The sequence below is a fragment of the Carica papaya genome, chromosome 7 (genome assembly GCF_054855325.1).
Source record: "Carica papaya isolate Zhongbai chromosome 7, ASM5485532v1, whole genome shotgun sequence".
Lineage (NCBI taxonomy): Eukaryota > Viridiplantae > Streptophyta > Magnoliopsida > Brassicales > Caricaceae > Carica > Carica papaya.
The window spans coordinates 20,668,952-20,685,612 of record NC_142315.1 but is presented as its reverse complement, the minus strand read 5'-3'; the positions used below and the strand labels follow the sequence as shown (position 1 = coordinate 20,685,612).

Sequence of the window (16,661 nt, the reverse complement as noted above, 5' to 3'; positions counted from 1 at the left end):
CAGAAAAGAGACAGAGCAAAATGAACCTAAGAGTGAGAAAAATATTTTTATTTAATTCATACGTTTGCAGCTTACACAATATATATAGCCACCAGTAATGACACCATAACAGAAGAAACAAAAATAAAGCAGAATGCAGGGCACATGGGCACCATAACAGAAGAAAATAAAAATGCAGAAAAACATACCGAAGCAGAAAAACATACCAGTGCTGGTACGTGGGCAATGGACAAAAGAAAAAAAGAAATGAAAACGGTTACAATTAAATATATTAATTATTCTTAATAGTTCCGCAGACAGAAACGTGGGTCTCTTCGGTGGCTCCGCCGGTCTCATCTTCTAGCTCCAAGGGCCACCTCACCTTCGACGCTCGAGCTGTCCTCCTTCCATCAGTCATTGCTGCTTGAGCTTCTCTTTTAGCGAAAAGAAAAAAAAAAAACTGCTGAAAAATGTTCTTTTGGCAGCAATGATTTTCCAGGGAAAGTCTCTTCAGGTTTCCTGGAAAACTCTTGATCCTATGGATCTGAATTTGTAGTTGCAAAAACTTCCAGAGTGATGACTCAAATGGGTAGGAAGAAGAAGACGACTTTTCTCAATGTCGAAGATGCTGTTGAGTTCTTCAAGCATCTGATGGCGGAGAGACCTTCTGTGATCTTGTTGATTCCTGCGATTTTGGTGTTGTGAGTTGTTGAGAGATGGGTTTTCTCTTTGTCAAATTGGGTTGCTCTTGGTGTTGCATTATGGACAACTGTTCAGGCAAGTTCCTTTCCCTCTTTCTTCCTCTGTTCTGTAATACTATTACTTTTCTAAATTCTTCTATGTATTTCTCCTTTTATAGCTTTAGAAGCTGTTCTTGTTCCTTTACTTCTTGTTAAGAATACACATGGTGCTAATGTTAGGAAACACGGCTATCATGTCAGCAGTATGGGAATCATCAATGCCGAGTACTCGCGGAAGACTTAAAACAAAAAGTGGAAGCAAGTCATATTACATACATCGGTATCAGCCACCACTTTCAACATCATTTCTGCTTAACTGGGATTTGAGTTTTATATGATGGAAGTTTGGCCTAACTTCACGAACCCCAGGCTTTCAATAAGATTTGCGTACTTGGTAGAGGTGGGACTCCAACATTCCAATATTAATATCTGGTAAATTACTCTCTTCAAATCTTGTATTTCTCTTGTGCAGCTCCAACTAATAACCATTGTTCTCGCTTGAAGTGATTGAATAAAACATTTAATGCTGGCTGGAAGACGTAGTCATTCTTTTCAATCATAACTGTTGAGATAAATATAAACAATAAAACCGGTCATTGTACCAGCTTAAGCTTTTGGAAAATCTGGTTGCAACTTATTATTTGATAATAACCATTACACATCTTTTGGTATAATCTTATTCCCTTTTGCATAATGAGATAGGTTTGTTAAATTCTTTTGTTTGCAGAAATGCTTAAAGCATCGAAAATCAAGGCTTATAGTAAGTCAAGTGCTCTCTTTTCATTTTTTTTTTTGGCTAAAAAACTTAAAGCTAATTAAGCAAGCTGAGAGAGGAATTGTTGCTAATAGTAAATTGCATGTTGGGAACTGTCCTTCGTATAGGAAAAAATTTTCATTAGTTACATGTGCGCCTCGTTTGGGTCTTCATGGGCCTTGCTGGTGTACTTGAGGAGATCATGTCTGGATTCTGGCTCAATTTTTTTGAATTATTTGTAGGAGTACCTAATGCTTAATCAATTCTTTTTTCTGATTATGGGTTTTTTATTTCATTCTCTCACCTATGTTGTAACACACTAGATGTTTGATTGTGCATTTTTTGAAAGCGAGTAATGCGTTTAGGTTTTGACTGGGACACCAACGACATTAGCATTTTGTAGCTTGCTAAGCTGGCCAGGCCATTGATTGGGACTGCACGGATTGTGATAAATAGTCTCCATATCAAGGGTGATGTATGCATAGGAATCTCTTATTCTACAAAGGTTTGTGTTTAATTTACTTGTATTGGTCATCATGCCTACTGATATTTATTCCAGTGATTTTCTCTTTTACAGCTTTTATTGATGCCAATTCTGGATGGAAAAGCAGTTTTATTCTCCTTCGTTTCAACTCCTGAAGTCAGAATAGGATATGCCTTTGAGAGCGGGGGAAGCCAATCATTACCTGCGACAGAGCTTCCAGGCGTCTCTTCTTGGCCGGTACTTCTCTTAGCTGATGCTTTCTAGTTGATAAGATATCATTTAAGAATCTGCTTTACTTTTCATTTTCTTCTATTTAATATTTTTCTATGTTCTTGCAATGTTAAATAGTTTTGTTCGGCAATTTTCATTTGTACTATGCACTGATAAGTTGAGTTTCATCTATCAGAAGACTAATTCTGGAATACTTTTACCAATTTTAAGGAGTAAGAAAAGATGATTCGTTGACAAAAAGGAAAATTACAAATTCTCATAGTAGTAGGATCATTATCTTTGTGAAAATCTGTTTCAGCATATGGTTCCTTGTCTTGTTATAAAGTATTTCGCCGCTCCATCTCATACAGTTTCTGCATTTTACTTTGTCGAGGACTTTTGACTGATATACTTTGGGAAAAATTTTGGCACTGTGGATAAATATATCCAATTACTTGACTCTAAATCAAAGATTATTGAATTTAAGCAGAAGTCACTGATGTTGTGTTTGGTTCATTTCCCATTTAGTTCTTACATAATTTTCTATTAGTCTTAAATATGTTAATTGTAATATAATATTGTGTTTGAGTTACCATCACTCCTGTCCTGAATTATACTCCCGAACAAAGAATTCAAAATGGGCTAGTGATAATTCAAAAATAATAAATTATAGTTATTAAGACTAAAATGAGAATCAGAATTAAGAATTTACTAGAAATTGAATGGGAAATGAACCGAATGTGGCTTAAATCCTGGGAAAGCATTATATTCGGTTGGAGTCTTGGCTGATTATATTGGGAGATCAGTATCTTCTTTATTAAAAAAGTTTATTCGTATATTTATTCTTAATTCTCAATTCCGGTTAAAGTTTTAACTGACACCTTAGAGAGGACAATATTTGAACCTCATCTCCGATGTTTCTCTTTGCTAACCATAGATTTAAGGAAAAAGGCAGTTGGTGGTATCATAAAACTTTCAAGGAGTGGCTTGAGGATAACATCAAAATCATTCTACAAATGGCAGTTTAGGTGATTAGTCTGATGGCAAAAATCTGCAAACATTTGTGGAAGTTGAACTTGAAGAGTTAACTACGAGAATTAATGTGAGATTAGGATCTAATCCCAAATGGAATTCAACATTTAATATGGTCTTGCACAAAGAGCCATCTTTATGAATGTACTTGGGGCAGCATAAAATTTGACTATCTAACTAGTTGCGAAATTAAGGTACTTCATTTCAAATAATTTCAAGGTCTAAGTACAATGTGACTGTGTGATTTAGTCTTATTACAAGCCAGACTAATTTTGTTTTTGGTGACAATTGAGTTCCTCGACAATTTTTTCTTTTTGGTTTGACATAAGATATAACGGTCCCGAAAATTTAAAAAGAAATGTATATAATAATTTGAGTGCGAAAGTGAAATAAAGGTTAAGCTTAACATCTCTTATACGATAACTCAAAAGTACTAACAAACATCACGAAATAATTTTCTAAAAGAAATACGAAAAATAAAAAAAATAAAGGAAACTATAAAGTATCTAGGGTCTACTCGTAGCCTTCTTGCGGATCGGGCTCAGGGACTGGATCCTCATGATCTGAAATGTTTAAATAAGGGGGTAAACTACACTAGTCCAGTAAGGACATCACAATATATCGCCGTCACAGAAGTAAAGGTTGGTAGAAAACCAAAAACAACTAATGGAGCACAAATTTTAAACAAATTCATTTATCAATAATCAAATCATTTACCGTCCACTTACCGCAGTGAGATTTATAAAAACATATGGAAACAATAACATTATAAATATCATGAATTCATATATAATCTGTAACATAGCACATATTATACTTTTATATTCAAATCATCAAATAACAATTGCTCTTTTTTATCAGCCTACTAGTATCCATGGGGATCCATAGAGGTGTCTCTGCTACACGTAAACCCTTTCTATTAACAATCTTAATGCCAGGGTCGTCCCTATACCCTCTCCGGTATGAGTGCCAAATGACAAAGTCTCCATACCCCGTCCGATATGAGACAACGTTCATGGTAGGATTCCCTATGAACCCGGTCCGTCCACCATCTCTCAGGATATTTAGTGAGGCTGTTATCTTATTCATTTATCTGATTACATCCCTTTCCTGTTTATCCTTAATCTCTGTCGTCAAATTAAACACAATCACATAAATAATGAATATGTACCCGGTAATACAATCATATTTTAAATCCCAAAATCACGCAGTGGTCAAGTAATACATGCATTTAAGACTCTAAAACCAGATATCATCATGCCTTTAAACAGTAAAATAAATCAACAGAGAACAATGTCCGATTTCGGGCTCCATTAGCAATCCGTAATTAATTATGCATATTTATCTAACTTGTACAAAAGACCGTATTATTATTTATTCAAACTTTAAATCTATGATAGGAAATAGGGTGAGGATCCTTACTTGATTCGACGCCGAAAACTAGATGGTTACTGCGCCTACGGCCGGTCATTGGGTTCCCTGAATTCTTCTTCGGGAACTGAAACACACTTACGGTACCTACAAGTGTCTCAAATAAACCCAAAAATCAGACCCAGGGCCCACTCGACCAATTTCAGAATTCCGGCACGGCGGCTCCGTCGTGCTCCGGCGACGGTGCCACCGCCCGCAGCGGCGATCCGCATCGGGTTGGCTGTTTTCGATCGTTTTCGGTCGAATTCAGCCAAACTTGTATTGATTCTTACGAGAAAACACACTTAGCACACTCAGTGGACCGAAAAAATACAAAAAATTGAAACTCACTGGCGGTGGGGTTCTCCGGTGTAGCGACTCCTCTGGCTCACGTTGCGGTTGGGCGTTTTGCTCCGGTCAACCTGTAGAGGAGGAAACGGTGATCACAACGGTAGAAAAATAACATCGAACGGGAATCAGAAAGGGCCTCATTGGAGGCAAAAAATCGAAACACCCCGCGGTGGCACTGTTGAGCTTCAGCTGTATTTTCCGGCCAATTGGCCGATTCTTTTACTCCGATTTAGTCATGGGTGGGTTTGAAACCAAATTCTGAGCAAATGGTAGAATTTTTACCTCGTTTGACGGTCAGAGATTGCTCCGGTGTGGCGGCGAATGGCGGCAGTCGGCTCCCCGGCGGCTGGGCTGTCTTCTCCGGCGAGGGCTCTGGTGGCTAGGGTTAGGGTTTGGGTGCAGATGAGGTTATTTATACCCATATGCTTTTGATCTGAACTGTTCATCACTTTTAATCTGAACCGTCCGATCACGATTAAATAGGGAGTGAATATGGGTCGTTCATCGCGATTCAATCTGGACCGTCCGTGCGTGTTTTTTATCTGGGCTGTATGTGCGCGCGGGAACGGGTCTCAGTAGTTCGATCGCGGGCACGCGGATCGAACATGTGGCTCCCCCCGCGTGGCGTCCCGCGTCTGCGTCTCTGCCACCTAGCGCGTCCTGGTTGGTCGAGACTGCTAATCAGGCAGCTGATGCCGCGCGTAATTTTTCTAAATTGCGTTTTGACCCGTTTTTCTGATTTTTTGTTTAAAAATACCATCAGAACTCAAATTTTCACCCTTTTTTCCCCAAAATTATTTTTAATTAAATTTTCAATTATTTTTTTACCCTTATTATTATTATTATTACTATTATTTTCATTTAATCAAATTAAAATAAATTAAATTAAATTAGATTCAATTAATACATATTTATATTTATACAGAAATAACAAAATAAAATAAAAATAATTGGGTGTTACATAAGGCCTTAAGCCGTTAGTTTTGTAGTGGACATTTAAAACATGTTTGAGCTTTTAAACAGAGACACATGGAAGTTCAAGAACAAATCGCAATTTAGAGGAAAAAAATTAAAAGAAAATATAAAATAATAATAATAATAATACATGATTTTATGTAATACGATAACAATAGATTAAATGATACTGAAATATAAGCAAAATCATAAATTTGCTCATATTCTTTTTTCTTCTCAACTCATAAAATCATATAAAATTTGGTCTTGTAATAGGCCTGTAATCTTTATGTTATATGTTTGTTCATGATTGCACTAGATGGGGAGTAAAGTTTTGTCTTTTAACCATTTTCTTAAACTGGGGAGTACAGTTTGTCTCTTCATTTATGAGACGTTTTTTGCATTAAAAGATATTAAAATGTCATATCTTGACCTTTTTCTGGATCAAATGTTCGTAATATTTTTTGAGTCCTGAACGGCTTCCCCATGGTTTATGTAATCCCAGTTAGCTTTAAACCTCCAAATTGTGTGTGATTTTAGTAGACATTGTCTCTTTGTAAGATTTGAATTTTTCTATTGTATTCTTTGTAATTAGTAACTCTATTATAATAATTAAAAAAACTTATCTCTTATTTCTACACTATCTGTAATACCCTGGCCCAAATTTAGTTTGGTATTAATTTTTTAAAAAAATTAATAATAATAATAAATATATTTAAATATAATTTATAAATTTATAAATTTTTATTTAATGTAAAAATTAGAAAAATCTAGTTGGATGATGAAATTAAAAACAATTTTAAAAAAAATGGGTGAAAATTTGAGTTCGGATGATATTTTTAAAAGAAAATCAGAAACTGGGAGGTCAAAACGTAATTTAAGAAAAATGTGTCACATAAGATCGCCCAATCAACAGGCCCGACGAATCGGAGTGCGCCGCGTAGCAAAGCACGTTAACTCGTTGCTACGCGGGAGGCCACGCTGGCAATCCGTGTGCTCGCGATCGGACGGTCTAGATTTGTTCCCGCGTACGTGGATGGTCCAGATCCGTTCTCTCCTTAGGCACGATCGGATGGTCGTAATTAAACGCAATGAACGGCTTAGATTTATTCCATCTTTAAACACGATCGTACAGTTTAGATCAAATTGCAATGAACGGTCCCGATTCATTTACTCTTTAAACGCGATGAACGGCCCAGATTAAAAAGAGATAGATATAAATACCTTACTTCACACTGAACCCTAACCCTAGCCGCCAGCCCCTTGCCGAAGAAGAAGAACCAGTTGCCGGAGAAGGGAGCCGACCACCACCTGTCGCCGCGCCAGAGTCACCTCCGACTGCTAAAAAAAGTAAAAGAAAAATTCATTCACTCGAAATTTGATTTTGAACGCCCCATGGCCAAATTGGAGTAAAATGACCAGTGAATGAGCCAGAAATTGCGAGTAAAGTCTGGCACCACAGCGGACAAAACTAAAAAATGTCTTCGATGAGCCGTTTTCTGATTCTCGTTTCGTGTGATTTTTCCACCATTGTAATCACCATCCTGTTTTCTACAGATTGATCGAAGAAAAAGGCACAACTGCGAAGGTGAGTCGGCGGAGCCACCACACCGCAAAATTCTAATGTCTGTGAGTTTTTGTTTTTCAATTTTTTTCGGTCAACCGATATTCCTTAACGTGTTTTCTCGCATGGATGAGTATAAAACCCGTCGAAATCGTTCAAAAATGGCCAAAAATTACCAGTCCGAGGCAAACTGCCGCTGCAGACAGCGGTGTAGTCGTCGAAGCACGACGGTGCCACCGTGCCAGAATTTTGAAATTGGTCAGAAAAGGTTTTTAACACCGATTTTGAGTTTTTTGGAGTATTTTAAGTACTTGAAGCGTGTTTTAATATTCGAAGAAAAATTCAGGGAACCCGGGGACCGCCAGTAGGCGCAATTGAAAGTTTAGTGTTTTGGACACCGATTCATGTAAGAATCCTTCACCTTATTCCTTATTATGAAATTGAAGTTTAATTATAAATAATAAAGTATTTTGCATAATTTAAAAAAATTCGATAATTAATTATATATTACTAATGGAGCTGGAACCAGTTATTTTTTTACTGTTTGTCATGTTTTAACATATTGATTGATTTTACAGTTTTAAACTCATAATAATACATTGAAGTTGATAAGATGATTCAGTTGTGTTTTTATGATGCATGCATTACTTGTTTTGTGTTATTTACAGTTAAATTGTGAAACTGAAAATTAAATGTAAACCAAAAATTACTTGATTAAGTGAATGAATGAATGGTAACTTTACTAGATATCCTTAAAGATGGTGGACGGACCGGGTACATAGAGAACCATACTGTGAACATTACCTCATACTGGACAGGGTATTGAGAATTGGTATTCTTGGCGCTTATACCGAACGGGATATGGGGACGGCCAGTTAATTGACAATGTTGAATACGCGTAATAGGGACATCCCTATAGACCCCAATGGATACCAATAGGCAGATAAAAAGGAAAAGTTGTTATTATGACTAATTGAAAATGAGATTATGATGTTGTTTGTGTTATTGCCTCTATAGGTCGGTTTTGAAAATCTCACTATGATAAGTATGTAATAACTAATTTTATCTATGATAAATGAATTTACTTAAATTAAGAGTTCTATTAGTTGTTTTTATTATTTTTACCAACTTTTATTTCTGTATCGGTGAGTAATGTGACATTCTTATTGGGATACTGTAACTCACTCTTTTATTAACCATTTCAGATCAAGAGGACCAAGATCCAGATCCCGATCCATAATAGGATTGCGAATAGAATGACAAGTTGTTTACTTTCCATTTATTTCTTTAATTTTCGTTTTTTTTAGAAGAGTTATTCTCGTATCCCTATTAGGTAATCTAATTATTGTGTAAGGAATGTAAACCTTAACTTTATTATTTCGTTTCTGCATTCAATTTATGATTCTATTTCCTTCCATGTTCCGGGTCGTTACAATATCCAACCGTAAAAATTTCTAAAAATTGCCTCAAATGTATGGATTGAGGAAGCTTTATTTATTTTTTATTTTTGATTGATGAAATTCTAATTAACTTTTAAAAAAATTATGTTTTTTTGTTAAGTTTTAATCAACTGTATAAGCTTATATATGAGTTTATTGTGCACAAATGACTATTAATTTAATTCGGTCATTTAAATGTGATCCTTTAATATTAAGTAGATGTTGAGTTTTAATACATTAGATAAATGTGAGTTCTTTTTATATGCAGATATTAACAATGTTATTTTTGATTTATAGTTTGTCAAATTATAAATAATTAAAATTTAAGAATACTAATAAGCGGTTGTGATAGAATTTTTTCTTATTTTGTCGTTCAATTACCAAAAAAAGAGTAAAAACTCCAAAAAAATCATGTATTAATTTAAAATATCTATCACAAAACGTGCGGATTTTTTAGCTATGAATTAACGTATACTTGTGTTTTAGATATAATATTTTTTATTTAATACAAAAATAATTATTTAAATTCAAATATATTTTATTATGAAATCTCTACATCTTTTTCTCTAATGTAATGGTGTGGGTATAATAAATAAGTAATTGATTAACATTGTAATTTTTTAAGGAAAATAATAAGCCACAAATAACTGAATGTCAAAAGCCACACTAATTGCTTTACATTGCAATTTGAGATAACAATGAAGATATACAATATTCTCCTAATTTAAAAGGACTACTCGTGCAATAAACAATATAATAATGCAACATACATATATATATATATATATAAAATATGCCTATTGACCGTATATCTAATATTAATTAATGAATCAAATCCTAATACGAATCTTTTTTTGTGTGTCATGACTTTATAGCACTAAGCAATTATTTATTTGTTTTTAAAGTCAAACAAAGTTTATTTAGTTAAATAATTAAGCATCTTTTGATCTTATTAAAATGCAAATTGACAAAAAAACTTTAAGCTATATAATTTAATTGGTAGTAGCGTAATGTGCGTTTAGTGAAAAGAAAAATGAAATTGGTTTTTATATGAGAGTTTATATTAGTAAACCCACTAATATATGATATAACTTAATTATATGTATGTAAATATGTCATTTAAATTATCGTTTTATTTTTTGTAGTCTTGCAAGTTACCATATTATACATCATACATTAGCAAAATATTAACCGTTGATTATCTTCTTTTTTTAAATTTTTTTTTAATATAATGATGCACGTTGCTATTTATATTATATTAATTAATTACAAAAGAATATTATTTTCTCTCTTGTATTAGAAAGTCGTATGTATATTTGGAATCTCACGACAATGTACGTTGACATTTTCTTTTTCCATTGACCTTTTTTTATGTTAAATTCAAAATTCCCATAACAAGAAAATGTAATCCAAAATTTTATGTTAAATTCAAAAGTAAAAAAATAATAATAATAAATAAATAAAATTACCCTAACAATATTTTATTAAAAGAAGAAAAAGAAAGAAACTCGAGAGGAGGAAAATAAATAAGAATGCATAATATCATGTTATGATGTGTTTTGTATTTATTAGAGAAACAAATAACGAATTATTCTTAAAAGTAGAGTATAATTATAATTGTGTTTATTAATGATAATTTCTCAATTAAGTTAAGTTTCTTAATTGATTTTAAAATAATAATTAATTAATACGTCTTAAATTACAATCAAGTAACTATCAATCTATATATACATACGACTTTCTTTTCTTTTTTTTTTCCAAAGAGCATCCAGCTATCAATTTTTTTATTTATTTATTTTTTTAAAAAAAATAATAGTGGAGACGTGGGAATCTCTCAGTAACCTCACCTGGTCGGGTCAACCCCACGTTATTGATCTGCTCCGTTGACAACAACGTTTTCATTATCTTTTTTTACTTTCTTTCTTTCTTTCTTTCTTTCTTAAAGTATGTTTTCCAAATATCTTCTATTACAAAATTAAACTTCAAAAATTCAATTAAAAAACTAATCAGTCTAATTTGTACTCCTTATTATTAAAATTCATATTAATTAATATTTTAAAGCAGATTCTAGAACTAAATCATTATTTACAGCAAAATCTAAACCCCAACTTACCAATTGAAAAATTAAAATTTCTTATACAAATTTGATAGTTTTTGAATTGGCACCAGCTATGCGCCACGTGGAAAAAACCCAGTGGCTGTAGCACTTCGGGGTTCACCAAAGTAAAAAAGCACAAGAAAGTCATAGTCAACTCTCAAAAGTTCAAATCAACCGTTGGATCCAAAAAGGAGAGATCGGACAGTTCAGAAGGCTTTTACCGGGAACACCGGGTCACCCATAACTAATAAAAAAAAAAAAAAAAGTTTGGTCAACAGTTTTACAAAATAAAAGAGACAAATAGAAAAAGCAAAGTTGGTACGCGCGATCCCCACCTCTGGCCTTGAGCAGAACCTCTGCCTTGCGCAGAATTTTAACTCATGAGTTAAACCTAACTTTTGAAATGTTTCCGCAATTAAATTAAAGAATTAATTTAATTTTTTTAGTCAACGGTCAAAGGACGTGAAAATGGGAGTAAAACGTTCTAGAAAAACGCATATTATTATATAAGATTAAACGGTATTTGAATTATTATATCACGAAAAACTTTACAATTAAAATTTAGGTCAATAATTCAATTTTAAAATTTAAATGTCTTTTTTTTATCATTTTATTATAAAAGTTTCATGGATAGTTCAAGATAAATGTTTTCAAAATAAAAAAATAAAAAATATAAACCTGGTAAAGTTAGATACCCAATTATAATTATCTTAAAATTAAGATATTTTATAATTACAATTAATTAGGCTAAAATCCTTATCACCTTAACTTTAATAAAGAAGACATATCATATCACTATTATTTTTAACTTATACAAATTTTAAAATTTTTAACATGAACATTTTGTCAACAAAGTAATAGTGTTACTATAATAAAATTTTTTGGAATTGAATATTGAAAACTTTATAGGTCCAATTGAAAAATTAATTTAAATAAAATAAAATAAAAATTACAGCGTGATTTTTTTACATTTAAAACATGGAATGATAAAAAATAAAAAAATTTACATTTTTATATCTAATATTCAAAGCAAACGTATTCCTCACAATAATAAATTCTTACAAACTATTTTAGTAATAAATATTAAATTCAGAGAAAATTATTTCAAATAAAAATCAATATACATTGAACTTTCATCCTTTTTATCTAGTCTTGTCAACATAAACACTTTATACTATTTATTTTACCCAATATATTAAATATTTCCATTTGTGGGCCCCTCTGTCCACTACTCAAGCAGACCATCCTCTGATCTCTTATTTCTTTTTTCGCCATTGAAATCTTCAAACTCATCTCAGCCGTTGGATCAATTACCTCTTTGACTAAACTCCCATCACTTACCCGGTCACCCTGTCACCCCTTCTTCCTTATATCATCCCTTTCCTCTCTTCCTCTCTCCCTCTCAAACCAACTACCCTTTTTTCAACCTTTCTGTACATTTCAATTCAATGCTCTTTTGAGCTCTAAATCCCTCTCTCTCTCTCTCTAAGCTTCTTCTTTCTCTTCTCTGTTTCCACCTGCAGAGCCGTCTACAGAAATCGAAGATGGCCGTCGATCTCATGAGCTTTCCGAAGATGGACGATCAAACGGCCATACAGGAAGCGGCATCCCAAGGCCTGAGGGGCATGGAGCACCTGATCCGACTATTGTCTCACCAACCTAACACTGAAAATCATGTGGACTGCACGGACTTGACTGACCTCACTGTTTCCAAATTCAAAAAGGTAATTTCCCTCCTCAATCGGACCGGTCACGCGCGCTTCCGGCGAGGGCCCCTTCAGTCTTCCTCTTCATCCTCCTCGCCCTCCTCATCGTCAGCTTCTCTTTCTCTACCTCACTCTCAAACTCTAACCCTAGCGCCGGCGACCGTGCACCCGGCACCGTTCAACACTCAGGTTGTTAATCCGTCCGCAGTCACTGCTCCGGCAAGTTTCGTTCAATCACATCCGCCACAGAGCTTGACTCTTGACTTTACAAAACCTAATCTGTTTGGTTCTAAAACGAAGAGCGCTGAGCTTGAGTTCACCAAGGAAAGCTTTAGTGTCTCGTCCAGCTCCTCTTTTATGTCTTCTGCTATCACTGGAGACGGCAGCGTTTCGAACGGGAAGCAAGGGCCGTCGATCTTCTTGGCGCCGGCGGCACCGTCCTCTGGGAAGCCTCCTCTGTCGGCGGCACCGTACAAGAAAAGGTGCCACGAGCACGAACACTCCGATGATATGTCTGGCAAGCTCTCCGGATCCGCCAGCGGCAAGTGCCACTGCTCGAAAAGAAGGTACGCAGCGTTGTGTCACAGGCGGCGCATTTTATTAATTTATTTAACACTGCCCTAGAATATAGTCCTTGCATATTTAAGCTTTTGACTATTGCAGCACGCATGAAATTTATTAGATGCCGTAGTAAATTCGAGTATGCTAAAAAAGATTTTGACCCTAGTGAGTTAACTCGGTCCGTCAACCCTAATCAACGAAACAAACACTTATGTTCAACATTAAAACGATAACCTGTCTTTCGCTAATTCATCAAAATGTAAAATAAATCACGAATCTGCATACATCCTCTTATTACGAACGAGCGACTTGGTCGATTTTACTGTGAATAGTCGAGTTGACTCATACTCGCTTTTGTTAAATCGGTGAATTTAAAAGTCAACGATTTCTGGTGGCGGAGCAGTTCCGGCACATCATGCGTGAGAATGACTGATGTGTTTTTTAGTGGAGACGGGTATCAGAACTTTTGATCCTCGGGGTTTGAACAGTTTTGTCTTTATTGTCCTATTTCTAATACTGTGGGCTCGCTGCTTTTTGACCTTTGAAAATTGGGACAATTTCGCCTACTGTACACATTAGCATTCCTAGCGCACGATAAGAAATATATTTGTTTATAATTTTATAGATCATATAATTGAGTAAATTAATTTGAATATCTTATTTACGGTTTTTTTCATTTTAATTAATCAGGAAAAATCGCGTGAAGAGAACCATCAGAGTCCCAGCTATCAGTTCCAAGATCGCCGATATTCCACCGGATGAGTATTCTTGGAGAAAGTACGGTCAGAAGCCGATCAAAGGCTCACCACACCCACGGTAACTATCATGTTCCTCTCCTCCTAACCGTTGATTTGTTTGGAAAAAAAAATGATAGATCACCAATGTCGAAGACTTTTCAATGTTGACCAATTGTTTTTTTTTTTTTTTTTTAAATCTGCCAGGGGTTACTACAAATGCAGTACAGTGAGGGGCTGCCCAGCGAGGAAACACGTGGAGAGGGCCGTAGACGATCCGAGTATGCTTATCGTTACGTACGAAGGGGAGCACCGTCACACTCAACCCGCGTTACAGGATAACGTTGGGCTTGTCTTCGAGTCAACGTGAAAAAAATGCTTAGTTAGTGGAGCGACCCAAAAAAAAAAAAAAAAGAGAAAGAGGTAGACTTTTGTAATATGTTAGTAGGTGAGGGGGTTTTATGTAAATTTAATTCGTAATCAAAGAAAAAAGAGTTTGGAGAATCTTAATCTGCCAAGTGCACTAAAATCAAATTTGATTGATTTTTGATTATTTTAAAAATTTATTAATTAATATTCAAATTTATTTTTGACTTTTGACTGCTAAAAGAGAGCATCTAAAATGGGAGTGAATGAGTTGTTGGGGCGGTGGGAGTTATTTAATGTCAATTTGGTGGTTGTTGGTGTTTGAAGTAATCAATTTGGAATTGGACTTTGATTTGAGATATTTGTTAAAATAGAAAATTCTGAAACCCTCGAGTAACTTTGTTTTAGTCACGGCTACTGAGGATTATATCATTATTATGTTGTCTGGTAGGGGTTCTTGTGGTGTTTCGAAATGCACCTTTATTTAGGTTGTTCATTAAGATCCAAAATAGTTCTGAATCTATAATGGAATTCAACATTATTAAGTCTATAATTTTTAGCTTATTATCGTGGTAAGTTAATCTACTACCTCCTTATGCCATCAAAAAATGATCAAACCTCACCATATATATATATATATATATTGTTTTAAATTAAACATATAATTTTAAATACATTCACATTACTTCTTAACCATTAAATGTCTATTGATATTATTAGCACTGCTTACACATATATGATAACAAACCATCTCTCTGTCTTTCATTATTGCAATGTTTTTAGAAGTATTCAACATATGCATTTCCTATCTAAATGGGCATACTTCAAAGAATACATTTAAGATGTCTTATGTAAAGATGGTCAAAGCATGGTTTAGATTAGTGGTAATTGCTTCAACAATATTGACACACATTCTTGCTCAATAACATGAACTCTATTTTAAAAATCTTAAGTAAAGGTCCCAATCCGCTTTCTTTAAACACAATCTTTCTCAACTCATCGTCGCTCAACACTATCGACAACATATTTAAAATTATTTGCTATGAGTCTAAAGATCATTGTGAAGATCAAGAAGATGGATCAACTCCACATTACCTTCTATAACCACCAAACTTGTCGATTTCCATCCTCAATTGATTTTTATAGCTGTGATTCAATAACTTTTTTTTTTTTTTTTAACTTGATGATGCCAATTTACAACCTACTAAAAAGATCTATAACAAACAAACTAAAGTCTCTTTTGGCATAATCAATATCCAATTGAAAAAAGATGGTAATCTTTAACTGGTAGAAAATATCAATCTAATTAATAAAATTATGATTTTGAAAATGGTTAGAAAAAAAAGGAGATGTCACAATAAGGTCGCATTAAATTAGGAGCTCATTGTCAACGTTAGATGAGAGAGTCTATTGGTTAATGAGAGTTAAATAGGTTGAAAGTAAAGAGGAAATAAGGATGTGGAGAAAAAACATGCTCTAACTAATAGGGAGAATCCAAAATAGAAGAAAGTAAAAAATATAAAAATATGAAGTTGGAAATGAAACGCTTGCCATTGTTTGAGGAAAGATTACATAGTGAGCGATGTGAGAAGGAGAAGAGATATGACGTTAATGATCAGGTAGAGCAAGGTTTGAAGCAGTGTAGGTTGTGGAGGGTCATCAACAATGATTATTGTTTTAAGATGAAGGAGTTGTTCTAGTTTATTTCATTGCTTATGTGAACATACCTTATAAAAAATGTGTAAGGTAATACTAACATCATTGATAATGAAAAAATGATTTATATATATTCAGAAATACATGGTTGATTTAAATTAAAAAAAAAAAAAAAGTAAAGGAAAGAGTTTGAACATTAACAAGTATAGAAAGGAATTGATTACCTTTTAAAGCTGTGGTTAATTAATTAATTAAGTCATATATGTGAATTTTATATAATATGTTATCTAAAATATTTAATTTTGTTCATATTATTTTTATATGTAATTTTTTTTTTTTAAAAAAGTGAGAATTTTTAATAGAGCGTATGTCAAACTTATCATATTGAGTTTATATATATATCTATTTCCTCCCATAATTAAAGATTTCTATTTCCCCAAAAATTAAATGACCTTTTCTAGCTTAGTTAATGAAGGAAATCAATAAGAAATTAATGTCAAAAGTCAAATTTGTTGAGTTTGAATAGTCTTCTTGTGCTTTTTGTTAATTAACAAATATAAATATCATTGTTGTTATAGAACCAAAATAATCTTTAATTTGATGTCCTAAGCAACTCATAGCTC

At 33.7% G+C, this 16,661-nt stretch overlaps 1 protein-coding gene and 1 long non-coding RNA gene across 7 annotated transcripts; both read left to right on the top strand.

The window, feature by feature from the left end:
* Positions 1–133: 133 nt before the first annotated feature.
* LOC110817148 (uncharacterized) lies at positions 134–8,907 on the top strand. 6 transcript variants are annotated; one of them, XR_015813479.1, is made up of 4 exons: positions 134–756; positions 924–999; positions 1,089–1,978; positions 2,051–5,732. It is a non-coding gene; the product is annotated as an uncharacterized LOC110817148 (long non-coding RNA). The 6 variants fall into 6 exon arrangements; XR_015813478.1 differs by having other exon boundaries at positions 273–756; positions 924–1,151; positions 1,447–1,978; XR_015813476.1 differs by adding an exon at positions 8,684–8,907 and having other exon boundaries at positions 276–756; positions 924–1,978; positions 2,051–2,194.
* A 3,514-nt stretch (positions 8,908–12,421) lies between these two features.
* WRKY11 (WRKY DNA-binding protein 11) lies at positions 12,422–14,526 on the top strand. Its single transcript, XM_022045582.2, has 3 exons — positions 12,422–13,287; positions 13,973–14,098; positions 14,224–14,526. Exons 1-3 carry the CDS (start codon positions 12,560–12,562, stop codon positions 14,384–14,386), a joined length of 1,017 nt encoding a protein of 338 aa, XP_021901274.1. The 5' UTR covers positions 12,422–12,559; the 3' UTR covers positions 14,387–14,526.
* The last annotated feature ends 2,135 nt before the right edge of the window (positions 14,527–16,661 follow it).